This window comes from Pelecanus crispus, chromosome 3 (genome assembly GCF_030463565.1).
Source record: "Pelecanus crispus isolate bPelCri1 chromosome 3, bPelCri1.pri, whole genome shotgun sequence".
Lineage (NCBI taxonomy): Eukaryota > Metazoa > Chordata > Aves > Pelecaniformes > Pelecanidae > Pelecanus > Pelecanus crispus.
In genome coordinates, this window is record NC_134645.1 from 9,091,288 (window position 1) to 9,104,999 (window position 13,712).

At 36.0% G+C, this 13,712-nt stretch overlaps 1 protein-coding gene across 1 annotated transcript in view; it reads right to left on the reverse strand.

Moving 5' to 3' along the window:
- Nucleotides 1-13,712, reverse strand: part of KIF16B (kinesin family member 16B) — a 142,266-nt gene that overhangs the window by 102,350 nt on the left and 26,204 nt on the right. The window contains exons 7-12 of the mRNA XM_075707073.1: nucleotides 13,184-13,326; nucleotides 11,667-11,835; nucleotides 11,363-11,494; nucleotides 8,317-8,492; nucleotides 6,354-6,419; nucleotides 3,188-3,247 (exon numbers count right to left, since the gene is read on the reverse strand). Of these exons, the coding sequence (XP_075563188.1) occupies nucleotides 3,188-3,247; nucleotides 6,354-6,419; nucleotides 8,317-8,492; nucleotides 11,363-11,494; nucleotides 11,667-11,835; nucleotides 13,184-13,326 (746 nt within the window). The remainder of the gene's footprint in view (nucleotides 1-3,187; nucleotides 3,248-6,353; nucleotides 6,420-8,316; nucleotides 8,493-11,362; nucleotides 11,495-11,666; nucleotides 11,836-13,183; nucleotides 13,327-13,712) is intronic.

The window sequence follows — 13,712 nt, forward strand, 5'->3', positions numbered from 1 at the left end:
TTGGGTGAACTACACAGAGACAAATGTCAAAGGGGATAAAAGCTACAAGCAGAAATAAGGAAGAATACTGGGATGTACATGTCAGCTGCACACACGGCACTGTGCCGACTGAAATAATTGAATTTTAAGCTGCCAAATACTTTTTATCAAAAACTTGCCTTCACAAAGTATTCTCTCTTCCTCAGTATTTTCTAGCTGGATAGGATTTTCCATTCTCTATGAACTATTTTCAAGGTAGCATTTAGATGCTGCTGGTCTAATTTAAGACAAGGTTCAAAATAACTGGCAAGGGTGAAAAACTTTGAGGAACATCTTCCCTGCAAAACGTATGCATCACTTCTTTGTCAGGCCTGACAACAGCACTGTATTCGGTAAAAGCCAGGTAACTTTTTCCAGCAGTATCTGTTGATCTAGTGAAGACACCAGCATGTCCTATGAATCTGACTTCCTGTATTTTACAAGGCTTATGCAAAATCCCTTCAATTATTTTGGATTTAAACATTATCAGATTTTCCCATCAGCCTGTGAGAACAATTCAAAACCCCATGAACTCTGATATTTAGAACTTAGTATGAAAAAGCATTAACTACATAGAGTAGGAAATCCTATTCAGCTACTAGCAAGTGCATTTGCATCTGGCAGGCATATATGAATAGGTAATAGGTAGCTGTTTACATCAATTTTCAAAATCAACTGCCTAAAAGATTTGGAGCAAAAGGTGTTAGGGACTGAAAAGTAAAAGGTTTACAATTCTCCAAGCCCACTACAGGGCAGGAACTGAAAGGCAGCAACTGTCTCAGGATTGCAAGCCCAGGGGGAGGCAAGGGAAAGCAGGTTTTAAACATAACTACAAACGTGAAGTTCTAAGTACCTTAATGAGAAGAATGTCCTGAAAATTACTGGATTATGGCATGGAAAAAGGTGCAGTTGTGACTGCAGTGAGGTGGACATACGAAGACAGTCTCATTTCTCAAAGGGTGCCAGGACATCCTAGTTTTACAAACGAACAATGTCTCTGTGTGCAAGAGGGGGTACATCAATAACGAAACAAAAAAGCCAGTGAAATTACAGGGAGTCCATTACAAGCAACACCGCTGCTCTCTAGAGTTTAAAATCTGCTTTCCAGTGACTCAGGCTGGCAAAGTTCCAAAAGCCCTTTTCCACTCATATGCTGGCAGTGATTTCAGTAATCGTTAAACAAGAAGTGAATAAAAATATGGATAGCTTCAGTAAAACGGTATAAAATAAAACACTACAACCAAGAAATCTTTTGCAGATTTTCAGTTTTTCAGGGCCAAGAAAATTTTAATCAACTGCATTTAACCCAAAAGTGAAATATAAGCTACGTTCATGTACTCAAATATCAGTGTATAAAAGTGCAAAATACAGAAGCTGTATGAATTAAAGAAAAGCTCAGTACCAGAAAAGTAGAATTACAGCTTCTGTGTTCAAGTCCTTTATATTCAGCTACTTAACAAATGCAGCTTTCCCTTGTTTGTATGAATTGTTCAGTTAACACCTACAATTCTGTAATTTCTGTGCAAGAATCAGTGCATTTCCAACATAAAGCTTTAAAAGCTTCCCATATGCTACATCATGTTCACTTTCACAATTGAACAAAATCCACAAATTCTCCATGTGACAATGAACTCCCCAATCCAGACATGAGTAAAGAGAGGATTAATAAAGTTCTGTGTATGTATTGATGCTTCAAAATAACAAAATAACACAGAAATAATGTAAAATTGGACCCAAAACATCTCTGAGGAATATGCAAATGGTAATTCCCAGTTCAGTATCTGGACAGCCATTAAACAGTCCATTCTGTCACGCCATCTGCTAGGTAGTTACCAACCCTGCTCTGTTCTCTATGCTATTTGTGCTTTATTTTTCTTTTTAAGCATGGAGCCATTCAACTTACTTGGAACTCAGATAAAAGACACAGTGGTGAACTTACAAAAAAAAAAAAAAGTAATCAAAAAGTGATACACAGCAAAAAATCAGCTATGAAAAATCAAGTTTCAGATAAGTAATAAGGAGAATTAAAAAATTACTTCTAAATGCTTGCTTGAACTGCACTCCAAACAAGTTTATGTTCAGCATATACAGCAAGTCATGAAAGCTTAAGCTTTGTTTTCAAAGTTTTTATTTAACAGAACAGTTAAAGCATTTGGCAAAAAAACGTTAGTCTACGTTATAGAAGAGAAATTGTGGTAATTATTGCTCTGTGTGTGTGTGCACACTCACAGGTGTGCTTGTATGCATGTACAGAATCATAAAGTAGCCATTAAAATATCACCTCAGACTATCAGCTTAATCACGAGCCAAATGCCAACATAAAATCTTACCAGTACAACTGGACAGCAGGAAAGCAAAGATATACGCAGAGAACACAAAAGTCTCAGTCTACATCACGCAAAAAACCACAGTATGGAAACCACCAAGTTGCCCTCTTGGATCTGTACTAAATCTACAAAACACAAGAGAGCACTGTGTGGATTTAACTGCTTCAGAAGTAGTCTGAAGTCATACAAAGAGCGCAATGCAGGCCAGCTTATGTGAACCAGTTGCAAAAATCCCTATGCTTGGGACTCCAGAGCATGCTCAGGTCAGATGCATCTGTTTGATGAAGACCTACTGGAGGAGATTCAACTGCAGAAATCCCATTGGAAATTGTTTTTCAAGTTTACAAGCCATTTCTGACCAAAATATGAATCTGAAGGCCAATGTAAAAATCTGTGTCCGTCATGCACTGCATTCACTGAGATACCCGACGTAACAGAAAAGGTGATTATTCACAGGTCTTGATACAACACAAACACCAAGGGGATGAGGGATGTGCTTGCCCCAGGTTTTCTTTATTTGCAACTCAATAAAAGCATTCAGTATTTTAAAGATTTGTAAGAGATAAGCTATTCTGCACTGAGGTCACTATAGTGAAGAAAGAGTTGTGCTCATTTTTACTCATAATTATTTAAAATCTGATTCAAAAATTCCACTGTGCCTGAATATTTACTCTTAAAACCTCTCAAAAACTAATTCTTTGAAATAAGCCAAAACAAGACTGAGAAAATTTTGTGTTATTAAAAAAAGCCAAAGAAGGTGACTTAGAACAGGAACTTTTTTGGAAGGAAAAACTCTAAGGCTAGTTCAAATGCCAAGTTGAAAATTTATTTATTTTCCTTACTTTCAGAATATCTTGCGTTTCATTCCACTTGTTTGTCCACTCTTTGGTCAGTTCTTGTACCTAGAAAAGAAAACAAATATTGGAAAAAAATCACATCTCTTCTAAAGTCCTTGATAATGCATTCTCAGAGAAGTACTAGATATTGGTGCAATTCTTTGTGACGTTTAATACTTAAACATTTAGAAGAGCACTGTTGCTCCTGCAATAAGTGGCCATATCTACAATTTCTCTCTCTCGAAAAGGAAAAACACAAAATTCTTATTTATAGTATAAAATGAAACACAGGACAGGGACAGCCACTTCAAATAATGGCAGGCATTTTCAAGGAAATGGAATAGTTCCACAAAGTGCTTCATCAGTCCTACAAAGTCTACTGCCACAGATTGATCCCATAATGTAACAAGATGACAGCTCCTTTCCTACAATGCAGATAGGCATGTTCAGGCTAAAATATCCTCCAGAAATTCCAGAGGATAGCATGCAGACGAAGAAGCAGACAGGCAGCCTTCAGGAGAGAATCAGAGCAAAATGTGCTGCAACTTAGAAATCACATGCTTGGCTGAAATCAGCACAGAAGTGAGAAGCTTCTTGCAAAGGCATTACAGACAGGGAGAACGTGGGGTATGAACATGGCTTAGGTTTTCTCCTGCTTTTCCTACTCATCCAGTTGTCCATCTCATAAGTTAACTTTCATAGCTTCCGTACCCAGAGCCTTTCAGACTTTCTAGAAAGCAGCGCACAGAGGGTGCTTCAGGCAACTCTACCTCAAGGCTCTGGCTGACTTGGAACCGTAATCACATTAAATAGAATAGACACTTTCATTTTTTAAAATCACCAGTTTTCTGTGCAGGAATTAAATACATAGAGCTTTAAAAACACACACAATCTTTTATTATTTGATTTCACTTCAACTGCAGAAAGCTGAAAAAAAAGCCCACCCCAAAAAAACAGCTATGTCCCTTTATTACTTTACATACAAAGCCACCGTAGGAAAAAAAAAAAGTTGTCAATGCAGTTCCTCCAAACATCTCCACATTTGCTACCTGCAGCCTACTATCCTAGCCATCTTTGCAGATCAACTGCAAATTAATCAATGGGAACTAAAGAAGCTTGTCTCATCTGTACCTGTGTCTCAAGATTTCAACAGAGAAAAGTAAATACATCTTTCAATGCATCATATCAGTCCTAGTGCTGCTAATCAGAAAAATAAACCAAAAAATAATTTAAAAGATTAAAGAAAAACGTGAAGGAGGTCCATCATAAGTCTGTTCACCATACCAGAACAATTTCTATTCCTCCGAAATCATTTAAACATTGTTCTTATATAAGGACAAGTCAACTCATTAAAGAAAGCTACCATATATTTGTCAGATAATTTAAATATGGTGACAAGGTCTTTGGATCTGTATAAACAAATTAATTATTGCACTCATTCAATTATAAAAAAAAGCTATAACCACTGCAATATCTACTAAGAATTTTGAGTAATTATGTCCATTGTAATTATCATGAATAGTAATCACATAACCTTCTAATGAGGCTGACAAAAGATAATAAAATGTGCTCGATATACTCCCCACACAGGAGGGGCCAACACTTCTGAGCAGGACAAGTGGTGATTACTGTCAAAGCATGAATAACATACTTTAATTAGCATACAGTCAGCAGTTTTTATTACATAGCTACTCTTAGATGAAAGCTTTATGTTTGTGCATAAAAATAAAAGCATGCTACACATACTAACAATATTATCATTCATCTCTGATTCAGCTAAAAGAATTTTTAAAACCTAGTATGAATATGAAAAAAAAAAATTTGCAACTGAAGGCTCATACTATGTTTATGCAGGTCCTACTTTAGTATTGAATACAACACAGTAAGGATTACTGCATATACTACAGAGCTGGAAAATGCATTCCTAGCAGAAATTTGGCTTACAGAAAAGCCTGGAGTCTACTTCGCAGCTATGGTTCATACCAATACACATATTCTGTCCGTTTTTGTCATGAAGTTTATTTTTAAAGTATCATTTCACTGAAAAGTATTTCAACGTGTCTTTAAAATTGGTATTACCAACGGGAATCCTGAAAAGCGCAGACAAATACCATATCAATTACTTAAGTCAAAACAGGATACTCAAAGCAATGCATTTGTTCTCCTAACTGTAAATGTCTAAGCAGCACCAATGTAAACCTTGCAGTTTAAACCAGCTAAGAAGCCCTTATTTTTTAAAAGCATCTTATCTACACTTGATTGGCATCTTGTTGACAATATTCAGAACTAAATACTCGCTGCCATGTAGCTGAATGATTCCAAATACTCTCCTCTTCCAAAGTCTGAGTAATAGTGGTTTTTTAAAACAGTTTGCAGAAGCTTTAAAAACAGGCAAGTATGTAGAAAAGAATTAACATAGAATGATAGACTAAAGAATGAAAGATTGAGAACTAGAGAATTGAGAGTACCATTATATCTATATTCTTTTGGACCCTATGAGTATATCTAAACTGTCTGGGAATTTTTCCCAACCTCTACACTGGGCTGCATTATTAAAACAACTTGGTGTGAGGCACACTATTAAGTACACCTAGATCTTAGACCCTCCCCAAAAAAGACAGCTAATTAGGCACTGAACATATTTGTACATACCAGATTTAAAGACCGATATTTTCTGAAAACCTGCCCCACAAGTTATTGGTTACTTGAAAACATAAGAGAGTTGACCATTTTTCCCATAAATCTTTTACTGTATTTTCTACACACTGAATGTTTTGTTACATGACTACTGTTTACTGAATTACTCTGATTTAGTGGCTTTTCCCTCTCTATTTTTCAAACATACTTTTTTAGTAAGCCAAGCTGGCCTGGGAACAAATATTTTCATTAAATAGAACTGTTACATAAATATCAAAGATATACTTTGTTCTTAGTTATAATGTTATGTTACATCAGTAGGGTAACAAAATTACAAGTTCATACATAGTTGGTGTTTTGTTTGGGTTTTTTTTTTAAAAAAAAAAAAAAGCACCAAGACAATGCTGTTTGGTGGGAGAAAATTTAGTTGTGTACCAAAAAAATCCTCAAAATTTCCAACACTTTTGCATCCAAACCCCCCCTTTTCCTTTTTTTTTTTTTTGTTTAAAAACTGTTTTATGAAATTATAACTCACCCTTGCTTCATTCTGCTGAAGCTTTTCTTCCATACTTAAAGCTGTTGGAGAATCCAAAAGTGCAATCTAAAATTGTAAAAAGCAAACATTGTCAAATTTAAAAAAAGGAAGAAAAAAGTAACAATTTCTGGCAGAATCAAATGGAAGAAATGTAATTGTTCAACTTTGATTATTTAGGATGAAGTATTTTAAACTCCAACATACATCATTTTACCTTGAAATACTGTAAACAGACTAAACAAGATCTTGTCAAAGCAAATATTTCAAAAACAAATCATTGGTTTGAGAGTACTATTTTCATTCACTATGTGTACGCATGGTCACACGCATGCAGACCACAAGTTTATAACAGGTAATTCCTGATACATCTATCTTTATATTTCTTTTAAACGTGAAAATTTATTACGCATCAATAGTTAACCATTTTGCTATAATACATATGCATATTGCTTATCTTTAATAAATATATATTAAGATAACTGGCCTCAGAAAAGGAAAACTACTATACAACACACGTACACACAAGCAATACTCATTGTTATGTGACCTTCTACACTGAATCCAGCACTATATTTTGATAACCAATATCTTCAGTGATCTACAGAAGCATTTGCAATACAGTATTCTGGGAATATAAAAGAAAACCACAAAAGAAATTATACAGAGATTTATATTCTACTGTGCATACATAACACCACCTGCTGTTTCACCAACCATCACAAATCCAATTAACTTAAGCAAGTTCTCTATTGTCTCCCACACAGCCATCTATCACATCCTACCACTGAACCAGATTTATTTTGTGATATCCACTGTTTTACAGCTTGGAACTAGGTAAAAGCATTAGATCTTCAACGGGGTCCAAGTTACATCTTTTGCTAACTCTAAATCAAGCCATATTTTGAAAATAAATTAATTTTCCCCTCCTAAAGAATACGGGAGAAACAGAAGTATAATAGAGTAATTCAACCCCATAAAGAGTTCTCTAATTCTTTGTAACAAAGCAGAGCTCTCCAATCAAATACAATACCTATTACTGCTTCCAACTGTGGTCCCATCCCCCTTTTCAGCAAATGTTTTATAGCATGAAATCTAGCTGAAGTACTAGCCTTCTATTTTAAAAAGTCTGTGCTGAACTGACATTTCACATTGCACAGCCCATCTAAAATAAAATTACATATTTCTAGAAATAAATCTGAAGTATCATTTCAGATACTTCCAAATCATATTTGCTCAAGTATGAAATCTAGCAGTCCTGAGTGACATTATTTAGAAGAGACAATTGGCCTGAGCCAATTGCATATTCCTTATTGTTAGGTTGGTTTCACCATCCTAGAAACAGAGGCAAAATTAAGCCTAACTGAGCTTGTGCAGCAAATGTTTATAGTGGCTAATACTGATAGAAGAACAAGAATCATGCGAAAGGGAAGTATAGCATTACACATGTTTTCTTACACCACCACTGAAAATACTTTTACATATTTATCATGTTACATACTTTCTAATGTACCGTGCAGCCAAACACAAATAAAACGTATTGTTCAAACCCATCCATACTCCTACATTTTTATATTTGCACATCTTAAACACTTTATACCTTCTACTTCTTTTAGGATATTATATAAATTACCTCTTTGGTCCATCAGGCTAGACCCAGGGAATATGTTACTCAGTCTCCTTATGCTGTGGTGGCTACCTGTTCCACAGCACACTGCAATCAAGTTCTGATTATATTAAGAGAAAGCTAAAAGCTTTGGGATGACAATTTTTCCCTCCTTATGTTAAAAAAGGTAATCTATTGGCCATATGGAAACTGATTCAATCAGGAAAATAATATTCATTCATAGCCTCATAGAGCTTGTTTACTCAAATCAATATAATGGAAGATAATTATCTCGTTGCATTCTAGAAATAGACGTTATAACTCAAGCAAAATTACACATAAATTTCAAGTAAAGCTAACCTGATTCCCTTGAGCAAGCAGGGCTTTTAATCGGGCTATTTCAGCTCTCAGCTCACGGATCAGTTTGACGTTAGGATCCTCATTAATAGTAGGCTTGTTGATGATGTTTTTGGCTCTATTTGCATAGCGAAGTGTACTTAAAGTTTCTCCGTAATTGACATCAGCAGGTGAAATAGCTAAGGAGATGAAATCAGAAACAGTTTATCCAGCACCATATGTTTCATTTAGTAAAGTTAGTTTATATTTTAAAAGTCAGATAAACAATGTGGATGAAGAGACAGAAATATATGATTAACCAGTATGGCTACAATTTCTTCCAACTCTTCACCTAGCTCCACTGCTTTCACGTCACTGTAACTTTGTTTAAGTAAACGCCGTATTAGAATAGTGTGTTAGAATAATCAGGTCCAACAATCAAGCGTTGTAAAGAAATCTTGCTGTCAATCTATTTAACATTTACATTTCTCCGGTAAGCATAAACATCCTATATGAATACTTTATGGCTTTCTTGCAAAATTTTTACAAGAACAGTAGGAAAAATGGTGAGTATTTTCTAAGTATCAATGTCATCATTGAATGGAAAAGTCATTTCAGGTAGAAACACAGTAGGTTCAGTCCAAGTTTTGAAGGGAAATTAAACAGCATTCAAACAAAAAGCAGACATGAAAATGAAAACAAGGGAAGAGCTTCTATAATTTACAAACCTAGCTGTTCTGCTGAGCTGCAGGCATCTGGCAGCATGCAGAACTGTTACCTATCTGATGCATGAAGAGAAACCAGTATTTTTACAGGCAACTTAACCAGGAAAAACAATGGTGCTTAAACGAAAGTACTAATGCTATCCTTCACTTAATTTTCCTAACAATATACAAGATGTTCTCAATTAAAAAGGTAATTACTACATCCAAATAGATGAGCAAAAACACAGAAGAGAGCACCATGCAGAAATGATGAGGGACCGGAAATCTTAATAATCAAACTGAACAAGAAACCCAGAGAATCAGACAATGAAAACACCTGAAAAAATAATCAAGTAACAAAAATATACTGTTCTACCTCAACAGTAATAAATATTCTTTTTGTGGTAGAGACTCCCTGAATTAGGGGAGATGCACTTGGCAACAGACTATACTTCCCCTAGCTCACACTATCACTTCCCTACTTTGTCTACCATCTCCTCTCCACTAGTCAATTATGCTCTTTCTGGAAGGATGTTACAATGTTATAGAAATATGACAAATCAGAATTGGATGTATTTTTGTAAGAGCCTTTCCTACAGTTTGAGATGATCTTCCTGCTTTTTTTGTGTTTAGTTACAGAAAAGGCAGGTCAAATGTATCCAGGCAGCTTGTCAGGCTCTGTTAGGCAATTCAGTCGCATTACCGGTATAGTTACTGTTGGAGAAAAGATCAGCCGTATCAACCATCAGGGCTCTGCCTAGCAGAAGCATCATTAATAGATCAGGAAGTAGCTGAAAAAGCAGCTCAGCACTGTAATCATCAGTATAGGCACTGAAGCAACCTGTGTTTCTAAAAATTCTCTTCCCAATCCCTCTGTCAATAAAAACCCAAACAAACAAACAAAAAAAACCCTCCACAACCCAAGTTACTCAACCATGTAACTGAAAGAAAGCATCAAGAAAGAAAGAAGCCAGCACAGTGCTACTTAAACATCCAGAAAAACAAAGCAGAGTCTGGTCCAAGAACTTCTTTTAGTACTGCTATGATCAGCCTGAGGAAAGAAAGTGGCATGGACTCCAAAAACATCCACAAAATCATGCAACAAAGGAACTGCTATCCAGAGAATTTGACTGCAACAAAGCAACCTAACAACCAGAATTTGATCCAATGCATTTTATTCCCTCTATTCTGCTCCCCCACCAGTCCCAAGAGAGGACTGCATCAGTTAGACGGCATTTCATTTGAGCAGGAAAGAGTGAGAGAAGTTTCAGAGCTGCTTTTGTCTTCACACCTTACATCTCCAACATTCAAAATCCTCTCCTCCTCTTAAACATCCTCCTGTTTTCACTTGGGGTTTTTTTTGGAATGGAATTCCCATTCCAATTTGTTGAAAAGCCTGCAATACATATGCCATAGATAGATTTTTAAATGAAGCAATCCTTACAGAGCTTCCTATGGGTAAAAAGGAAACAGTAAGAAAAGTTTGCAAGATGACTGATCATAAATAATTAAATTTAGACAACAAGTTAAAACGTTGTGTGGATTCAAGAAGTAGGTTAAGTAAAAATGACAGTCTTATCTACTGAATGTCAAAAAGAGATCAGGCTGCTTCTGCTACTAATGCAACAAAAAACAACAGTTTTGGAAAAGCACACTTATTCACACATCAGCATTGACTAGATGCACAAAGCTGGAATTTTTTTTTTTTTTTTACTGGGGATCAAAGTCTGCAAGCTGAGGAGGCATAAGGGGAGAGAAGTACAAGACTTGATCTAGGCCCAGGTTTGAGCGTTTACCATGAGTAGCAGAGCTGTCTGGAATACAGACAAACCTCAAGAATAAACAGGAACTATTACTTGAAGTTTAACTGGTCAGATGAGCTAATCATTACACCGTGCATGTGTCAGAGAAACACAGCAGTGAGGTAGATGTCAGAGCAAATGCAAGCAATTAGGCACATACATTTGGATGACTTTTACTTATACAAATAAATGCCTAATGACTGTACATACACAATCTGGATGCCTTGTCACATTTGTGACCAAATACTCAGCCAGCGATATGTGCACCCAAACAGATAATTTGCAGATGAAAATGAAGCTCTCAAATTTGGAAGGCATACCTGCTATTGTTCATGACATTGCTAAACAAACAGACTGTCCCCATATACACAATGAGACCCTATATAGTTCTACCGCTGGAAGAGTGTAGGTAAAGGCAGTCTTACTAGAAAACTCAGAAAGAAATCATTAATATGCATAAACAACGTTCTTCCTTAACAAAGCATCTGGAATCTAAATATTTACAGCCACTCCTATTAAGCACGAACTGTTCAGGATGCAAAAAAGTAATTTAAAAACACTTACTGGCAATCATTATAGTTTTAGAGTTTCCTCCTAGGCTATCTTTTAACAGCCAAGTCAACACAGAGTCCCTGTAAGGCACAAATACTTGTTTCTTCTTTGAAAGAGGATTTGTTGCATCCTGAGATAAATCAGCTGTGATATGGAGGCAGGGGAAAAAAAAAAAAGCAATTATGTATTGTCATTAATTTTCAAAAACGGTATACATGTGTGAGTAAAAATGAACAGAAGTGTAAGTAAGTAAACAGAAAGGTATTTAATGACTAAAAAAACCCAAAACAGACAAACACGAAACCCAGACACTCACCTAAGGCAGAAATCACATTTCCCAGAGTAACTAGAGATTTGTTAATATTCCCTCCTTCCTTTAATCTAACCCCTGTGGCACCGGTGGCATCTGCTCTCTCACTTCCAGCAAGATCTACCAAATGAATCTTGCTAACAGTTTCACAAGGCATTTCAGAATCAAATTTAGCCTACAGAAAAAACACAATAGAAAGAAGAGTATGTTAAGCGACAAAAATCTGAAATTTTACCGAATCCAACTTAGTGGCCTTTTTCATGTCATGATTGAATTTAACTTGTTCACAATAGCAGAGCTTCAGAAGACAGGTGTATTAGAGGTGCCACAGAAAGGCATTTGATCATGAATTGCTGTCTAACTCCCACGCAAGTAGTTACTGCTTTAAATTGTAATATTTGCAACTTTCTAGCCACTTACACACATGCACTGACAGCTGTGAATTGGTAGTTACATGATGCGCAGTGAACATGTGCTGCATTCATTTTATTAAGCTTTCAACAAGTTATACACAGACACACCTACCCTCAATTTCTCCCCCTGCCTCCAAGTTCAAGTAGCAATGGCAATTTTATTCTACGATTTCAACTGAGGCTTCCCTCCAATTTTTATCTTAATTTGTATAAATCAACTCAGATTGCCCTGTTTCAAACTTCCTTCTACTTTTACAGTACACCAGTAGAACAAAACCTTTTGCTGCCTGCCTCTCATCCTCTTCTGAAAGCTTTGCAATGAGCAATTCATCATTAGTGAACAGCTGGTGCACGGGATTTTGTGTGCGTGTGTTTTTGCGAGAAGACATGCAAAGTTCTGTCAGGAGAGTGAACCATCTCCATGCAACCTTCTCTTCATCTAGCAGGCTATCTGTGGACTGCCTAAAAAGTCCCCCAAAAACAACGATGAAGAGCAGGAATCATTAGAAAAGGAGTTTCTACATATAAACAAGACGATCACTATGCTCTTAGAAAATGTGTTCAATCTCTCCGTTATTCCATTAGTAAATCAAGGAATATAAATAGGTTTCCAATAGTAACAGATGAAGACTCAGCAAGAAAACACTCAGAAAACATTTCTACACTCTACAATTTGGGCCATGGAGACAGGTTTTTTCGTAAGCCTTGGATAACATCAGAGCATAAAAGGTAGCCCATGTTCAGCTCTGCTGAAGCCTCTCACAACTTGGTCCTCACCCACTCCTCCTGTCACAGCAGCATTGTGAAACACGCCAGCGCTGGTCATTGTTATACAGCCTGAACTTCCGATAATTATCTCCTCAAAATCTATTAAATATCATTTTAAGTAATCACATTACACTGTAAGTTTTCAAGATTATAATCACTGATAAACATATTCATAGTTCTCAAAACAGTATTTTCAGTCTTTTAACTTTCCCTATCACAAGACAACAACATAGTCATTATCTACCCATACTTGCTTATTTGACAACCTTATTATTTAATTATCATACGAATTATTGAACCTAAACACATATTAAGACAGGGCAGTTTGTTTTGTTTTGTTACCTGAGTGAAGTTGATCGTGAAAATGGCATGCGACCTGCTACTGACATCATTCATTCCAGTTGCAGCCGTCGTTCTATTTATATTTCCTGCATCCATAAGTTCCTCTACATCAGTATAATTTTGCACTAGATGTTTAGACAAATCTAAAGAAAAGCAGACTGTTAGAGCATGCTCATACATGCACTTGATTTTCTTTGCAAAAAGATTCAAATTACCCTCACTATTGCAAACTATTGCTGCAATTAGTGTTTATTGTCATACTTGTTTATCACTTACGGAAAGGAATGAGGCCTCGTGAACAACGGAGAACTTACACATTTACAGTAAATTAAGAAAAAAATATGCAATCTTACTAAAGTATTTAGTCCAATAACATAAGCATAATCCCTCAAGAGACAGGAGCCTTCCTTGGCAGAGGATGGATTAAGACAATTAGATCCTAATAGGTTCTTTCCATCTAAACATTAAAGATTCATAAATTATAGTCAATAAATTCTTAAAACCAATTGCATGTCTTCACATTATTTAA